At 40.3% G+C, this 17436-nt stretch overlaps 1 protein-coding gene across 4 annotated transcripts in view; it reads left to right on the forward strand.

Moving 5' to 3' along the window:
• PPP6R3 (protein phosphatase 6 regulatory subunit 3) overlaps positions 1-17436 on the forward strand; it is an 89475-nt gene that overhangs the window by 21394 nt on the left and 50645 nt on the right. For all 4 annotated transcript variants that reach the window (XM_066611142.1, XM_066611141.1, XM_066611143.1 and 1 more), the window contains 6 exons: positions 7514-7746; positions 9235-9421; positions 10848-10985; positions 13078-13143; positions 13439-13551; positions 16154-16267. In XM_066611142.1, the coding sequence (XP_066467239.1) occupies positions 7520-7746; positions 9235-9421; positions 10848-10985; positions 13078-13143; positions 13439-13551; positions 16154-16267 (845 nt within the window). In that variant the 5' untranslated portion in view covers positions 7514-7519. The remainder of the gene's footprint in view (positions 1-7513; positions 7747-9234; positions 9422-10847; positions 10986-13077; positions 13144-13438; positions 13552-16153; positions 16268-17436) is intronic.

Here is a 17436-nt window from a genome sequence, read left to right on the forward strand (position 1 = left end):
GAGGCCCCATAGGAGGAGAGGGGAGCTCTGCCCCTCTCCCCTTGCCTACAGAGCTGGGTGGCCCCTGGGACATCGGGGTTTGGGTGTTCGTCTGTATCCTTGGTTTTAGCTATCCGCGGGGAGGGGGTTCAAGAACGAGACCCTCATGGATAAGAGGGCATGCCTGTTCAGCAGCTTGAGTTGCTTTGCCCCACTCCCCTTGCCTGCAGAGGTAGGTGGCCCCCAGGATACCGAGGATGGGTGTTCACCTGTATCCTTGGTTTCAGCTATCCGTGTGGAGGGGGTTCCAGAACGGGACCCTCATGGAAAAAAAGGGCATGCCTACCCAGCAACTTGAGTTGTAAGTCTCAGAACTTAAAGCCATCTTAAAAATCTTTCCAAGGAACTAGCATAGCATCACTATAATCTGTGTAGTCTCATAACTGGATTTGCAGAGCATCTCCGGCAACGTGTATAGCTTTAGTTGGGGAGTAAACATGCTAACATATCTGAAGGCTATGATAAAAGATTGGTAAATATCTTCCCCAGATGGAACTTGGACACCAGCCTTGACATTGTATATATTCAGATAGATCAAGTAGCAGACCATTTGATAGCCCTGAAAAAGTTAAGAGGGGGAATCTCTGAAGTGTATTGACATTTAATGATGAATATTTATATACCACTTTTCAATGAAAATTCACAGTGTGTTGTATAACAAAATATGTTTGGGGGGGGGAGTTGGAACATGGCACCCTGACTCAGAGGGGTTCACAATCGTTTAAAAAAAATTAAACCAAAACCTGACATAAGCGAGACTAGCACTTTTGGAAAATGTGCCATGTTAGGATGAATCGGGTCAGTTGTTCTTCTACCAATTATTATTATTTCTTCTATCCAGCATTTCTCCCTGAAGAAAGCAGCTCTGGCTACAGTGATCCATGCCTTAGTCATGTCTTGCTCTGATTTCTGTAATGCATTGTCTTGGAGGTTGCCCTTGAAGACTGTTTGGAAGCTTCAACTGATGCATAATGTCACAACCAGGGTGCTTATGGGAACTCATTGGTCAGTGTTCCAAGCTCAATTCAAGGTGCCAAATATTACCTCTAGAACACTAAATGGCTTGGGTCCAGGATATCTGAAGAAGTGTCTCCTCCATCAACTGTGTTTGGTCACAGATTCTGTGTTTGTCATTGAAGACTCTGCAATTGCCAGTTTTTTTTCTCCAGTTGCCATCAGAGTTCTATTGTAGAGGGACATTGGACAGGGCCTTTTCCTGATTGTGACAGTCTCTCCCAATTTGTTCCTATGCTGCTCATTTCAAGTAGGCAATAAACAAATTTGTCTTTCTGCTTAGTTTTAATTACTATTTCTCTGGTCAGGGGGGTGTTTAGATATTGTGGTCTTATTCTTGTAAGCCACTTTGGTGGTTCCTTAGATGACTGAAAAATGGCATAGAAATCATTTATATAAATAATAAGTAAGTCATCATGCATCAGAAAAAACACCTGCAGTTGAGATAAACCTAAGAACACGAACAACATGAACCCAAGAACATCAGGGAGCATAGCAGATAGTAAAAACTCAGATCAGTCAGAAAAGCCAAGTTTTCAACCTTGGAAACCCTTAACAAGGAGGAAGACATATGGTAGGAGGTGGGCAGTTCCACATTGTGGGAGGTATTCCCAAGAAGGCCCTCTTGTATGTCACTGCTAACTGAGCAGGTGATAGACCTGCAAGAAATTTCCTTCCCAGATCTCAAATATATTCATATGGAGGAAGGTGATCCTTCAGGTATCTTGACCCTGCACAATTGAAGACTTTCAAGGCATTGATGGTCATCTGTAATCTCATCTGGGAAATGCAGTGGTAGTGTGATAAGCTGAAACAAAGGCAAGATGTGATCATCTTGTGCTGATCAACAGCCAGGTAGCTGCACTTTTGTACTGGTTGAAATTTCTGAACAGCCTTCAAGGATAGTCTGAAGTTCGTTGCAGTATTCCTTTCATAAAGTGGTGAAGGCGTGGGTTGTCATTGTCAGGATCAGTTGAGACAGAAATGGGCTGCTGTTGGTGCACTTGCAGAAGCTGAACAGAAGCACTTGGAGGTCCACAGCTGCCACCAGGATATCCAGGAATAGAATCCAGGAGTTCTCACAAATTGTGAACCTACTCTTAGCGAGGCATACAGCCCTATCCAGAACAGGCTGGCACACAAGCACAAACCTGTGAATCTTTTGGCCAGGTGATTGTCAATCTTGTCTTGATTTAACAGGTAGCATATTAAATGCACTTCTTGTTAGTGGGACCATAATCAATAAAAAAATTGTGGCCTTTATAGAACTCTCCTGGTAATCAGACCTTGGGTTTAGAGCAGTGATGGTAAACCTATGACACATTTGTCAAAGGTGACATGCCACAACCGTTTGGGTGACACGCCAGCATACTCCAACTGCTGGTCATTGGGCACTGCTGTCAATGTTGAGAGTTTAAGAATTGGCCCAGCCAGATGAACTCTCTGAACATGAGTGCTTGGCTAGTTCCCTGATGTTACCACCCACCACTTCATGAATTGAGCTCTTAAGGAATTGAGGGGTAATGTTTACTTTGTCGTGGAGCATGTTTCTTACATATAGAATATCCCAGATTCAGTGTCTGAAATCTCCAGGGCTGGGAAAGACCCTATCTGAAATTCTGGGGAATTGTTGTGGTGACATCTTGTGGTGACAGTGGTGACATCTTGTGGGCTGAGAATGTTATCAGCCTGCTATCCTCTGGGGTTGGTGAAGTATCAAGGGTAGAGTGTGCAGTACTGTGAAGTTGTGTGTGTTCTCCTGTCAAATAGTTTGAACCTTCTGGAGAAGTACTCTGATAGTATTGCAAAGTAGTGTGGAACTATAGAGTGTAGCCTAACCTTGCCATAATGAAGGTTCAGCAGTCCATAGTAAGTGCCTGCCTGCTCAAGAATTATTTGATTTTTCACATTTTTATACCACTCTTCCTCCAAGGAGCTCAGGGTGGTATACATGATTCTTCTTTTGTCCTCATAACAAGCCTGTGAAGGAGGTGAGGCCAAGAGGTATTGATTGACCCAAGGCCATCCAAGAAGCTTCATGACTGAGCAGGGATTTGAACATGGATCTTCCATACAGTCAGTATTGTCAGTCTGTTCTCAGAGAAAAGTGGTATGTAGAAGGTGACTAGTGAAAGAGGAATTGTTGAACCCTTAAATCTCCATTCAACCTAAGCCTTTCTGAGTCTTTGGAGATGGATATGAACTTTTCTCTAGGCTTCTGGTACTTTCTGTACAAAGTGAGATTTTATCACTGACCATTGAACAGTAGGAAAATAGGATTGAAATTAAGAATTCACCAGTACATGTAACTTTGATGGGGAGTTTGAAGGTAATTCTTGCTGGACAAGCTGTGTTATTGGTGTCATCTGTTGGTGTCCCAAGTGGTGTTGGTTTGAAAATGAAACAACCTTTCCCTTGTCAAGGGAAGTTTCCAGTATGTGCTCTATGTTTAAATAAGACAGTAGAGTGTAAAGACGCATAGATGTTGATATCATAGAATTGCTGTTCTCTAGTTGTCCCATGGAGTGGATGGGATCACGTGTACACTTGGCGTTAGGAAAAGGAAGGTACTTCAGCCTGGAAGTGTTGGCTACTTTCATTTTGTATTGCAGGCAGTTACTAAAGAATGAAGCAAACAGATTCCACCAAAAGCTTTGGTACCAAGTTAGAGATGTGAATTACAGATGCAAAGAGCACTAGCTGCTTAGAAATAACATTTTGAGGCCATTGTATGTGTTCTACCTTCATTTAGTGGTCTGATTCAAGTGGAAGGTGAACTCCTTGCCTTGTGTGTGTGCTCTCAGCTGTGTGCCTTGGATGGGTTGTTAAGAGGGAGGAACAACTTGCTTTTGTCACCTTGTGCGTGTTTTCTATCTGGCAGAATGTCAAAGGAGCAAAAAGTGGTTTGTGAGCCTTCAAGAGTACGGAAAGCATAGAGAGGGCAACTAGATTTACTGTATTGGTGAAAATGGCCTGAAGCAGATTGTGGTGGGTGGGGATGGGAAGAGAACTGCACAGACAAGACTGGTTGCTTGTTTGCTTCAAATGATCTTCTGTAGTGTTGCACCCTTCATGATCCTTGCAGGGTGTGAAGGGGAGAGGCATGTCTGTTTTGTTAACACTATCTTGGTTGGGCAGAAGGAAATGAGTGGAAAGGCTTGAACCTCACCTCTTGGGACATGAGGAAAGAGACCTAATCACTACATAAGTGTAGGGGCACCAGCTCCCTAACTAAAGCTATAGAAGATCTTGGAGATGCTCTGTACAAGTGCATAATCCAATTGTGTAGTTGCACAGATGATAACTTGAACACCAGGTACAGGTAAGCAACCTGTTCTCATTTTCTATATTATGGTGCAAATAACTTCAGTTAGCTTTCAGTATACTGTTTGCCTCTTTGGCAGGGGTAACCTGCTTATCTCTTGCACAACTTATAAGGAACAAACTAGATGAATAGTGGTAAGAAAAAATTATATGCAAAGTGGGGGGAATATAGTAAAGATTGTTGCCTCCAATCCCTGCAAGTCTTAAACATAATCAACTGGAATTCTGTATTAGCTAGATTCATATCAACCACTTTCCAAACAACTTCTTTAGCATCAATTCTGTATTTTATGTCACTGCAGACTAGTACTGTTCAGCATAATTTGTTTGAAAAGTGAAGAAACAAGAACACGAATTACGTTAACTAGTCATTCAACCCTGTCTAATTCTTTATAATGAAGTTGTTGCTGTTTTGTGTCTATCTCAGGCTGCAATCACATACATGCATACTTGGAAGTTATTGGGGGAGGTGAGTTACATCCAAGTAAACATTGAGATTGGGCTGCCCATATTTGTATCTAAAACTTGAAGCTAAAGAGTACAGATTTTAAAGCATTTACCAGCATACTGAACACAGTTGTGTTCTGAAGCAGAAATATAGAAACCAGTTTTGTAATCCTAATAAAATTTTAATGCTATGAATTTGTTTAAAGACAATTCTCTTATTTTAAGGGTTCCCGTTACTTGCCCTTTGATCCATTTTGTGGTGTTTTTTCCTTGTTCCAAGGGTCCCGGTCTCCTGTTGAAAAGTGATGGAGTAATCTGGTCAGCATCTGCCATATTGAGAAACCAGCCCCTAATACAGCTTGCCTGGGAACAGTGTGTGAAATAACGCAGTAACATGTTTGCAGTAGTATGCTTTCTTTTTTGTTGCTCTTTACTATGGTTTTCTTAATAGAATGAACTCATTGGAAATCAATGGCTAGTCATTTTCTTTTCAGGGCTGCTTGGGAAGATTTTCATCAACATGATCCTATGCCTGTTTACTTGCAAGTAAGTCCCACTGATTTCAGTGGAGTGTACTCTCAAGTAAATGTGTATACGGTTGCAACCTTGTTCTGGAGAAATTCTTTTGTATTTTCTTTTCTGAAGCTGTTAGTTCACAAAGATTCAAGTTTCTTGATTGAAATTACAAGTCTGGGAAACAGATTCTTTTGGTGGGTATAGAACTAGTTAACTTGTATTTACAGTCGATTGGTTGCAGTGGCCTGACAAATAAGCCAATGTTTGACTTCAGTTTCCTATGTGTGAAAATATCAAAGCATATAGACTTTGAGCAACTTGTGTAAGTGTACTAATATTTTAATCAGTGATTTAGACCTAATTGATTGCTAACTTCTGGCCATTTCTGCCTTTTAAAAATCTTTATGTGTTTTGTCAAATCTTAAATATGAGGCATATTATGTAGACTTTAATGTTCAACTTTAAGTTTGTTGCACACTACAGGACTGCCCAATTGAGAAAGTGAATGTTGTAAACATATTTCTGTTGTCTTGTTGGTGTCCCATAATGAAAAACCAAACCATTCTTTTGATTTCCTTATTGTATGCCCACAAATACCTAAAATGTTTGTTGTTTGACATCTTGAGCCTTAGCTGTTTTGAAGCAAGCTCCTTTTTCAGTGGAGCATGCCTCCATATAAATGTACCTAAACAACTAGGTCTCGAATTGGCCTCAGTATCAAAGGCAGATTTTTATTGGACTAAGTAACTTGGCTTTCTTGCTTCCTGCTCCACAGGGGCAAGTAAGTATTTCTGTCTACTTCTAATAGGAAAGAGAGCATCACATATGCAGCCAGATAAGTTCTGCCCTATTTTGAATGCAGATCAGTGTCGAGCTGGCTTTTATAAACCTCTTTTTCTAAGCTTAAAATTAGAGAGCCAAGGCTGTTGTAATGCTGAATTTGTGCAGTGCAGCACAATAGAGCATGAACACTTGCCTGTGGAGCTGTTGCTGATGGTCTCTGGCAAGTGACAAATTACAGGATCGTGGACAGTTTTGAAATGCTGCTGTAGATTTTGGAATACCAACTTCATGATGTGCTGGCCAGGGCAATAACTCATTTGTTAATAACCCAATTCCTATTTTTCTTCCTGAACATGATTTGTTGATGCAACTGATGTCTGTCTGCTGTAGCAGTGAGATTTGTGTATGGTTTCAAAATGTGCTGAAGTGGTCATAATGTTTGTGGGCAATAGTTCTGAATGTATACTCTTAGGTAAGATTATGTTATAGCCAACGATTGGATCCTTCTTGTGGATTCTGATAAAGTGTGGGAAGGATTCTGATTTGGGCCCTCATTTTTATAATAGTTTTTTGATTCTTTGGGAATTCTGTAGCATTATGAAGGAAATGGTCTGTGTGTCTGAAATATTTGTACATCTATGCATTATTTTTGTCTGCTTCACCTGATAAATTTGCATCAGTAGCAATTGCAGGAAAAATCACTTAAGACTGTAAGTCAGTCTGAGGCCAAAAATGTGGAGTACAAATGGAGTGGGTTCTGATAGTTGACCATGTGGTGATTGTTCAAATGCTGTGACACCCTAGCCTGGGGAAGGCAAAAATATTTCTAATAGTGAACGCTAATCAAGGGTAATGGCACTGTTCTTGGTAATGGTGCTCATAGAGGTGAAAAATAATAGTGCACTTGGATGCCTCTTCTGTGTAGTTTGGATCATCAGTAGTGCAAGTAACACTTTTGTCTTGCAATATTCTTTGATTCCCAAGTTGCATATAGTGGTTTTGAGTTTGTCTCTTCTTGAAAACTGGCTTAAGAGGTTTGTTGTTAGACAAACAGGGCAAGAAGATATCAGAAAATTCTAACTTGAAACTAATACTTTCATTACTCTTGTTGTATTAACATGTCAAATCTTATATGTCAAAGTATTTACATTCTTGGGTTAGCTTGACTACTTTATTAGTTGGCATTGGCTTATCATTCAAGGCACTTTTGATGTGTATTATCTTACATAAGATTCAATTTTTAACACTGGTAGTTCTTTCCCTGCTCTCTTCCTGCTTCGGTAGTTCCTATAGGTGCAAATTGAGAATGGGGGGAAGTTTCTGAAGTATTATTGCAGACAGCTGCTTTGAACTATTAATTAAGGCAGTATGTTCATTCTTTCTTCTCCAGACCAGCATGTTTTGGAAATTTGATCTTCACTCATCATCCCACATAGACACGCTTCTAGAGAGAGAAGATGTAACACTGAAGGAACTGATGGATGAAGAAGACGTTTTACAAGAGTGTAAAGCTCAAAATCGCAAACTTATAGAATTTCTTTTGAAATCAGAATGCCTGGAAGATCTAGTATCATTCATTATAGAAGAACCACCTCAAGACATGGATGAAAAAATCAGATACAAGTAGGAAAATGCATTTAATTTGAGAACTTATGGTTGAGCACAGACCAAGGACGAGATGGTATACTGGCAATAAATGCACCTCTGTAGTTTCAGAGAGGGGAATACTAATCCTTTTGGTATGATATTCAGGCTAGTGATTTCACCCCTTATATAGTACAGGTGGAGCCTATTTATGCGTGTGAGTTCCGTTCCGTGACCTGTCACAATTAAGAAAAAAAATTGTTATGCTGAATTGCATAGTTACGCAAATACACTGCAGCCTGACACTTGGGGATGGAAGGAAACTAAGGCAGCTGTTCTCCTTCACCTCCCCCTGTGCTCCTTCACCTCCCCCTTCTCCACTCCGTATTCAACCCTCACCTTCTTTCACAGGTAAGATGCTGAGCTTTTAAGAGTCCAGTCCTATGCATTTCTACTCAGAAGTAAGCCCCATTGTAGTCAATGGGACTTACTCCCAGGAAAGTGTGGATCAAATTGTAGCCTGAGAGCCCAGTCCTATGCCTGCCTACTCAGAAGTAAGATCCATTCTAGTCAATGGGGCTTACTCCCAGAAAATTGTGGATTGGATTGTAGCCTAAATCTCATTCTTTGGCTTGCTGGGAAGACTTGCTTGCTGGGCTGTTTTGTTTGTGTAGGCTGGAGCACGGAGAGCCTGCACCATTGCAGTCTGAAGGGGGGGAATTTGGCAAAGACTCCCTGGGTTTTTAAAGCAATTCCCTCTGTTACTACTACCCCTGCCCCTGTGTGTGTATGAGAGAGAGAGAGAGAGTGCTCCACCTTGCTGCATGTGTTCTGGCTGCAGAGGTTTTCCACCCCCTCCTTTCTCTCTTCAGCCTCTTTGCTTGATCAGGGGCTCCAGGAGTCTTACTGTTCCTTTGCAAGGAGAACCTCTTCCATAGCTCCAGGGCTATTTCCCTGCCTGGGTGAATTGGAGCCTTTTTGCAGTGTTTTGGGCTGCCTTGAAATGGAGCGAGACACCAGTGAAGGGTAAAGGAGGGAAAGGTGTGTGCGACTTTGAATTCCCCCACCGGATTCATGTTGAGACAAATCCGTGGATAAATAGGTTGCAGCCGTATAATTAAGACTTGGTTTTAGGGTTTAGTTTTAGATTGGTTTTAGATTTAGTTAAGAAGGCTGCAGTTTAGTTTAGAAGGTTAAGAAGGCTGCAGAACAACTTGTAGAATAATACCTAACCAGTGCAGCCTCATTGAAATGATGCTGTTGGGTAGAAAACCAGTGAAAAGTGCATGAATTGTTAAAGGTGCCTTATCATTCTGTCATTGTTCAGAAGTCAGTACATTACAAAACTTCAAGAATTGCCATCTGTTTAGTTATATAGTTGTTGAACTCTCTAGGCAAAATTTGTCATTTTGCTGTTCATGGAAAATATGTACAAAGTAAAGTTGAGAATTATCCAATAAAGAACTTTTGCTAATAGAAATTCATGGCTAATTTTGACATTCTAATAAAGTAACTATTCTTTTCTAGGTACCCAAACATATCTTGTGAGCTGCTTACTTCTGATGTTTCACAGATTAATGATAGACTGGGAGAAGAAGAATCATTACTATCAAAACTTTACAGTTTTCTTTTAACTGAGCCACCTCTCAACCCATTGCTGGCCAGTTTCTTCAGCAAGGTGCTAAGTATTCTTATTAGCAGAAAGCCAGAACAGGTAACTACTTAATGATTGCACCTTTTTGTGCTTAAATCACTGTCTAGCTTGGTTATTTTTGGTTGTCTACTGTTTTCTGAACAGCAGCAAATTCTCAGTTCTCATTAACAAATATTTTTTCAAGGCTTTTTCAACAGGCCTTTTCTGGTTTCTTTTTAGTTTTAGTCCCTCTAATTTCATTTGATGCTTTGTTGGGTTTGGTTTGATACTTTGGTAGTGGTTGTGGTTTTGTATTAATTCAGTAAATCGCCTTGAGATCTACAGAGGTGAGGTATACATTTTTTAAAATCAGTCAGGTTTTTTAAAAGGCAGGTTTGAGAGAGAATACATTTTGCAAGGAGACCATATATGTGATTTATACGAATTCCCCACACCTTTCACTCTTTTAAAACTATGTTGATACATACTGTTCAAGCAAGAGTGAATAAATCACAGAAATGTGTAAATCACAGATATGGCCTTAACTGTAAAATACAGACTGAGTCTCGTTACTCGTAAGGGTTCTGTTCCCAGATGGCAAAAATCACATTAAAACAAATCCATTTAAAAAACAATGTCCATTTGCTAGTCGATTTAAAAACAGCCTTGCTGACCTTTCTGTTGTAAGACAGTCATTAGACAATCCATCAATCAATCTTTCTCCAAGCGCTTAGAAAGGCTTCACTTTGAGCCAGCAACCCCTCCCTTCACCCAGAGTGCAGTGCTGGGAAAGAATGCAAAGTGATGATCTTTCTTTTGCATGCTCAGGTGGAAGAGAGGGGTCACTTGCCTTGGAGTGAAACTAAGTGCCTGGAAAGAGAATGATTGATGTATTGTCAGCTGGCTGCCCTCTCACATTAACAAGGCTATTGTTAAACACCTTTTTTTGTTTAAAGGGCCCTTTTCATCACATTGAGATAAAACCATGGGTGAAAAAATCCATGGATAATTAGGTTATACCAGTATATTCTTTTTTCCCTGAAACCTAACGGGTTACATGTGTTGCTGACTTCTTACAGCATGCTGAATTATAATGACAGGTGCTCTTGGCCAGAAAGAAGTTGTGCTGTTTTAACTGTGGTAGTGTAGGCAGGTCCAACTTCTCTTTTCCAAATGGTATACTGACTTAACTAGACTTCTCATTCCTACCTGCTGAAGAGTAAAGAATATTAATCTCTGGGCTTGCTTAATCCCTGTGAATTCATTAGCAGGTGCCCCATGCTAGGTAGCTGGCTAGTATACTTTGTATGGAGGCAGACTGCATAGTTCATAAGAAAACCTTTCTGTCAAATAGGACTATGTTACTTTTGTCAATAGGTATAGTTCAGCAGTCTTGGTCAGATTGCATTATTATAGATGATTTAGATGTCTGGAAATGCTTTGCTGGTTTGATTGGCTTCTATAACTTGCTATAAAATGTAAATTGTGTATTTTTCCTCCTCCCCAGATTGTGGATTTCTTAAAGAAAAAGCATGATTTTGTAGACCTCATTATAAAGCACATAGGGACCTCTGCTATTATGGACTTGTTGCTCAGGTTGCTGACATGTATAGAACCTCCACAGCCCAGGCAAGAAGTATTAAATGTGAGTAAATTTTTTAATAGCACATGAGCAGGGGTGCTCAATAGGTGGATCGCGATCTACTGGTAGATCACGAGGCAAAATGAGTAGATCACGGAGTGCCGACCTCCCCCCCTTCAGGTGCCTCTGGGAGGAAACGCCGGGAGTAAGGCCCATTGTACTCAATGGGACTTACTCCCAGGTAAGTGTGGCTAGGATTGCAGCCTCACAGCCTAATCCTAGGCATGTCTACTCAGGAGTAAGTCCTGTTATACTCAGTGGGGCTCAAGGTGCACCAACATACATTGTACACATAAATGTTATAAGTTATGATGGCGCGAACATTGTAAAAAAAACTATGGTAGATCTCCAGGCCTTGCTGGGTTTCAAAGTAGCTCTCGAGCCAAAAAAGTGTGAGCACCCCTGCACATGAGTAATCTGCAAGACCAAGCTTGTGCCTTCTTGTTAAACCTAAATTATCATCAACCCTTGGAATTCTATCTTGTAGAAAGAGCAGCAGATATATTGTTCTGCAGAGATGGTGAAAACACTTCCACCAGTTCTTTAAACCATACTTCTAATTTGTGGATGTGTTCACTTTCACCTAATATCTCTATTGCTCATTTTGGGTGTGTAGGAAGCTGCCTTTTTCTGAGTTGGACCATTCGTTCATTAAACACAGTGTTGTGTATACTGACTGGCAGTGACTTTTCAAGGTTTCAGGCATAAATCTTTACCAAAGAAGCCAGGAATTGAACCCAAGACCTTCTGCATGCAAAGTGTGTGTTTCAATTTCCCCAACTGTTTGCTCAATGTGTGGTTGGAAAACTTGTGTTTTTTACTTAGTTTAAAAAATGTTATTCCAAGCCTTTCTTGCAAATGTCAACCAAGTCAGCTTACATATACAAACTATATAAACCAAAGCTAATGAAACAGTCATAGTTCAATCAAGATAAAATGACTGAAAAACATTTAAAAAGCCTGCATAAAACATAAAAAAACAACTCTGGGAAGAGTTTGAACCACTGTAAGTCCTTGTGGGGGAGGGGGGCAGCAGCAGGACCTCTGTGATTGCACTGCCACCAGGGACAGAAGGGCTCTTTTTATACTTAAAGGGGGCAGCGCCAGCCTCTGGATGGTGTGGGAAGCACACAGCCCTCTCTGAAGGCCTCCCTACAAAAATACTAAAAAAAAAGATTGTGACTTGCTTCCAGTTTCACAACGAAAACTGGAAATGGGTTGCATTTGCATTTTTGAGCTATGTAGGGCTTATAGCAGCTTGTCACAATCTGTTCTTGATAGCATGTCCTATCTCAATTTCTGAGCACATCTCTCTGTTAACTCTTCTTTTTCTCTATATCCCAAAGTTTCTCTCCCCAACTCCGATTTTCTTCATACCGCAAGACCTTCTAACCTCAATGTACTCCTTCATTCTCATTCACCCTTTTTTCTTTTTTCACTCGTTTGCTCTCTTCCTATTTCTTTTCCCCATCCTGCTTTTACATCTTCTTGGTCTCTGTTGAATTCAGTGGCAGCGGCAGCACATAGATTTTCCTTTTGCCTACAGTGTACGTATTGGTGCGTGTATTCACAGATGACTTCTTGGATTCAGGTGACCTTCTAGGATACTGGAAAAACTAGTACAAGCTCTACTGTTCACTTGTGGATTCATGAAGAAGAGGAGCAGTGCAGACATAGTGATGCAGAAATGATCTCAGCCCCATTTTTTATGAACTTTGGGCCTTAAATGTTCCTATAAAGACATGGGAAAGAATTGCAAATAATGGATATTTTGAGTCCCTGTGGGACTACAGATAGTGAGGAACCTGCAGTTAGTCTATGAAGCTTATATTGTTCTGGCTTCTACTGCATGATAAATGTAAATTTGTGTAAAACATTTTAAAGATGAATGAACAGGTTTTTTCATATTGCTTTTGTTTTATTAGGCTTAGAGTTGCCTGTGGAATCATTTTTGCAAAGTTCTCCTGCTTTGGAAACAGACTTTTAATCCCTAGGCATGCAATATTTTATGTTGTGTGAATATTATGCAGTTGTTACATTTGTCTGACTTTGGAGGGCAACACATTTTTAAACATTTTGCTACATCTCCCCACAGTGGTTAAATGAAGAGAGAATTATTCAGCGACTTGTGGAAATTGTTCATCCTTCTCAAGAGGAAGATGTAAGTAATATATTTCTCAGTTGTTTTACAACTTAAACTATTTGGACAATTTAAATCTCTTCTGTGTGTATTCAGGCTTTATCTACAAAAAGCATTCAGATTATAGAAAGAGGCTAGGTCTCCCTACGGGGCAGAGGGGGCATATTCTCAATAAATTTATTTTAAGCATAATGTTAATAATTTCTGTTGCCTTCTAGGAAATGTGTTCATCTGCATGAAATTTCATGGTGCTTAACTGCTAATGAATTATTGTGGTTGGTTTAAATCTATAAATTGGTATTCTTATGTTCTTCAGAGACATTCAAATGCATCCCAGTCACTCTGTGAAATTATTCGCTTGAGTAGAGATCAGATGCTACAAGTACAAAACAGTTCAGAAACAGATCCTCTACTTGCAACACTAGAAAAGTAGGTTGACTTAATGTTTGGAATCTTATGGACATGTTTATGCTGTATTACTTTTGGACTTTTGAAATAATTTTGAATATATTCCTTGTGTCAGAAATATAGAGCTCTATATTTTCTCTTAATGAAAACAAGTCATGGAAAAACTAGCAAAGCTACCATAACCAAAGCGAGAAATAAGAAAGGAAAAACAACTAAGGAAATTGGATTTTTTTTAAAAGAGAAACTAAATTGACGGTAGTGATTATTACATTATGTTTCTTAGCAGTGTCCTGATACACTGCCCTAATAAATTACAACACCTCTATGACTGAAGGTGATCCTTTGCCTTCATTTTAAATAGTGGGATCGAATTGATCTGACAAAGTGGGAAAATTTATAAAACTAAGATTTCAGTTTTCTATAACTTCATATTGTTTGCATTGCTCAACGTTGGATTGATTGCCCTGTGGTTTTTCATCTCCCCTTCTTTGTAACTTTTTTGAAAAGTGCAGTGTATCCTGTTGTGATAGTGTTGGGGTAGCTTCATACCCCCATTAACACTAAATTGAAACTGACTAGTATCAGTTCAGAAATAATTCAGTTTCAGTATTGGTATAGTCTGGATATGGCCTGCAGAATTATCCAATCCCCATGATAATTTAACTCTCCTCTAATGCCACCATTAGTTGCTCTGAGCTTGAGTGACACATTGCCATAAAACAGTTCGTGAACTTTTTTCAGAAAGCAATCTATATATATTCTAAATCAGTGGTTCTCAAACTGGTGGGTCGCGATCCACCAGTTCGTGTAACGCTTCCCCTGCCCCTTTAAGGGTTGGGAGAAGGGGAGGGAGGCAGTGATATGATCCCCAGGATTGCATTGCTAAGGGGGATGGGGGGGTGCTTTGGACTTACTTTCAGAAGGCAGGGCTGCAGCAGGCTACAGGAGGTGTGGGGAGCCCTTCGCAGCCCTGCACAGTGCTCCCCGAGGCTTGGAACTTTCACTAAAAGTGGATGCAAAGCACTTCCATTTTGCAGGAGGTCCTTTTGCCCGCTTTTAGCGAACGTTCTAAGCCTCGGGGAACGCTGTGCGGAGCTCCCTGCACCTACTGCAGCCCTGCCTTCTCAAATGCAAAGTACCCCCCCTTGTCCCCCTTTAGCGACACAATCCTGGGATCGTGTCGCTGCCCTAGTTCTTGCGGGAGAGGGGCTAGGGCAGCGACGCGATCCCAGGATTGCATCACTAAGGGGGGACAAGAGGGAGTAAAGATTCCGCAAAGTTTGAGAACCACTATTCTAAATAATAAACATTTAGAACTTTCCATTGTATCCATTACCCACTGTGCACATCAGACTCCTGACCATTTCCTCCATGGCACTCAAATGCAATACGTACAAGCAACAGCCTCAAAAGATTAACTCACTTGTCAAGTCTTAGTGAACTGCTAGAAGCATCTCTGTGTGTACATAAAACTCATTTAGGAGCAGCTTACAAGTGGATGCATTTAACATGTATGCATTGCAAAGCACACATAATTTTACTAACCAGTGGCAAAGAAGAGCCAACCTTTCAGCAGCACTGCTTCTTAATAATAATAATAATAATAATAATAATAATAATAATAATAATATTGGTATTTATATACCGCCTTTCTGGTCATCAGATTACTCCTCTGTTCAAGGCGGTTCACGTAGGCAGACTGAGGGGATTTTTACAATGGGGATTTTAAACCCCTGGTTGGATTTTTACAATGGCAGAAAGGTTCTATCTTTCAAGAACTGCACAACATTTCAGATGGATTTTTCATGGTCTGGTATCCCTACTGGCCCCCAGTTGTCTCCCACGCTGGCTGACAAGCAGCTCACACCAAAGAGCAGGTGGAATAACTCAGCTCAGCTTGTCAGCTGCTTCAAGGTCTCGCCATTCACAGAGCTGCCTGTGGCCTCGAACCAGCGACCTTCAGGTGTTATTTTTGGGCTAACGGAGGCTTTACCCTCTAGACCAGAACTCCTGCCTCTTATCCTGTCATCATCCTCTTATCAAGGTGCTGGGAGGGAGAGATGGAAGGAGGCCTCGGAAGGCAAGGAAAACAGGACAAGGGAAGAAGGGTGAGAAAGTGGAAAGCTGTCAAGGTGCTTAGAGATCCCAATTATCAGGTGGGCTGACCTTTCAGCAGCACTGCTTCTGTCAAGGCTCACTACTGAGCTATGAAGTGATATCTCAGCAGAAGCAGCTCTGCTGAAAAGAGGCCCTTGTGATAATTGGGATCCCCTGTATCTTGAAAATATGATCTATATATTTTCTGTCATTTGCAGTTTGAGTTCATAAGTGAGGAAAAAGTATTTATTTCTGGTCATCACCTGCTTAATGCTGTCAGTTCCTGCTTAATGATATCACTTCTAGCTTTTAGCAGATACCATGAATGCTATTCAGCTTGCTGTATAAAATGACACTGAGTTTGATTTAAATTTTGTCTTCACTGGTATTTAAAAATAAGAAGTGTGCTTTTGTTTGTTTCATAAGCAGCTCTGGCTGAGGACACCTGAGTACAAACTGTATCTCTTCTGAAAAATGTGCTTGTAAAATGGAACATTAAATTTCTAAGAAAGTTTTCTCTTTTTAGAAAAGAAATAATAGAACAGCTGCTATCAAATATTTTTCATAAGGAGAAAAATGAATCTGCGATTGTTAGTGCAATTCAGATATTACTGACCTTACTGGAAACAAGACGGCCAACGTAAGACTTCATTATTGCTTCTCCAGTAATATTCTTAAAGATATTTTGCTTTGCAGTTATGTGTTCTCCTATCCCTCTGCCCTATGGTATTTCATAGATGTCACAATTGGCCATACTGGTCCCTGAAATAAGTACTTCTCTAGTTTCATGAATTTTGAATATTAAGACAGTATACATATGGTTGGCAGCCTTCAGTCTCGAAAGATTATGGTAGAAGCCTACAGCACCATACATAAGGATACAGTTATTTCAGAGGCTCTGTGTGGAAGCAGACTTTGTACTATCCATCCTATCCTTGAGTCAATTGTGAGTTCATTATAGTAGTGTTCTTGTTCTTATAAGACATAACTAGTTTTTTAAAAATTCTTTTAAAACACTAAGTATATACAAATGGTGTAATTGCAGAAATCACAAAAAAGAAAAATCATTACATCACATGAAAAGGATATGAAAAAGCAAAAAAAATTCACATACTTGAAGAAACTGAAAAATAAATATCTAGACAATATCTAGATTTATGTAAAGATCTGTTGAACTTCTTCTAAAATATCTGAGACACAACCAGATAGTTTTCTTTTCATGTTAAGTCTTTACCTAGTAGGTAGGTTTGGCTGCCCATTTGTTGGGTGGGTGTCAGTCTTAGCAAGAGGTTCAGCCAGCATTCTTTGCCTCTGGGGAAACTCTAGATATGAAGCATTGCAAAACATGCTTGACAGTGTGGGCTGCTTTTGAAGTTTGTTACAAAGTGATTAAAAAAAGGTAAGTTCTAGCCTTGACAGAATATGTCTTCAGATGTTCAATCAGTCTGGAAGGCTTTACTGCATCATTAGAAAATACCTTTTCACATATTAGGCACATTGGCAGTTGCTAGTTTGTTGATGCTGGTACAAATGACCTTCCATCAGATATTTCAAACATTTACATTTCTCCTTTGATTTTTCTGCATCTGCCATTTCTGATTAATGACAAAGAGACAGCCTTGCCAGGCTGTCACAAGGAAAGGAGGTGCCTGAGGTGGGCCGGGCCAGGATCTCACAAAGCTTCAGGCCCACCCCTTTGCCTTTTCCCTCTTGGCACAAGGGCTTTGAGTCAAAACCTTTGAGTCCAAGGAATTGAATTTCTCTGAGCTGATCACTTACTGTACCTTCTGTGCTGCGGCTGGGGATGGG

The sequence above is a fragment of the Tiliqua scincoides genome, chromosome 1 (assembly GCF_035046505.1).
Source record: "Tiliqua scincoides isolate rTilSci1 chromosome 1, rTilSci1.hap2, whole genome shotgun sequence".
Taxonomy (NCBI): Eukaryota; Metazoa; Chordata; class Lepidosauria; order Squamata; family Scincidae; genus Tiliqua; species Tiliqua scincoides.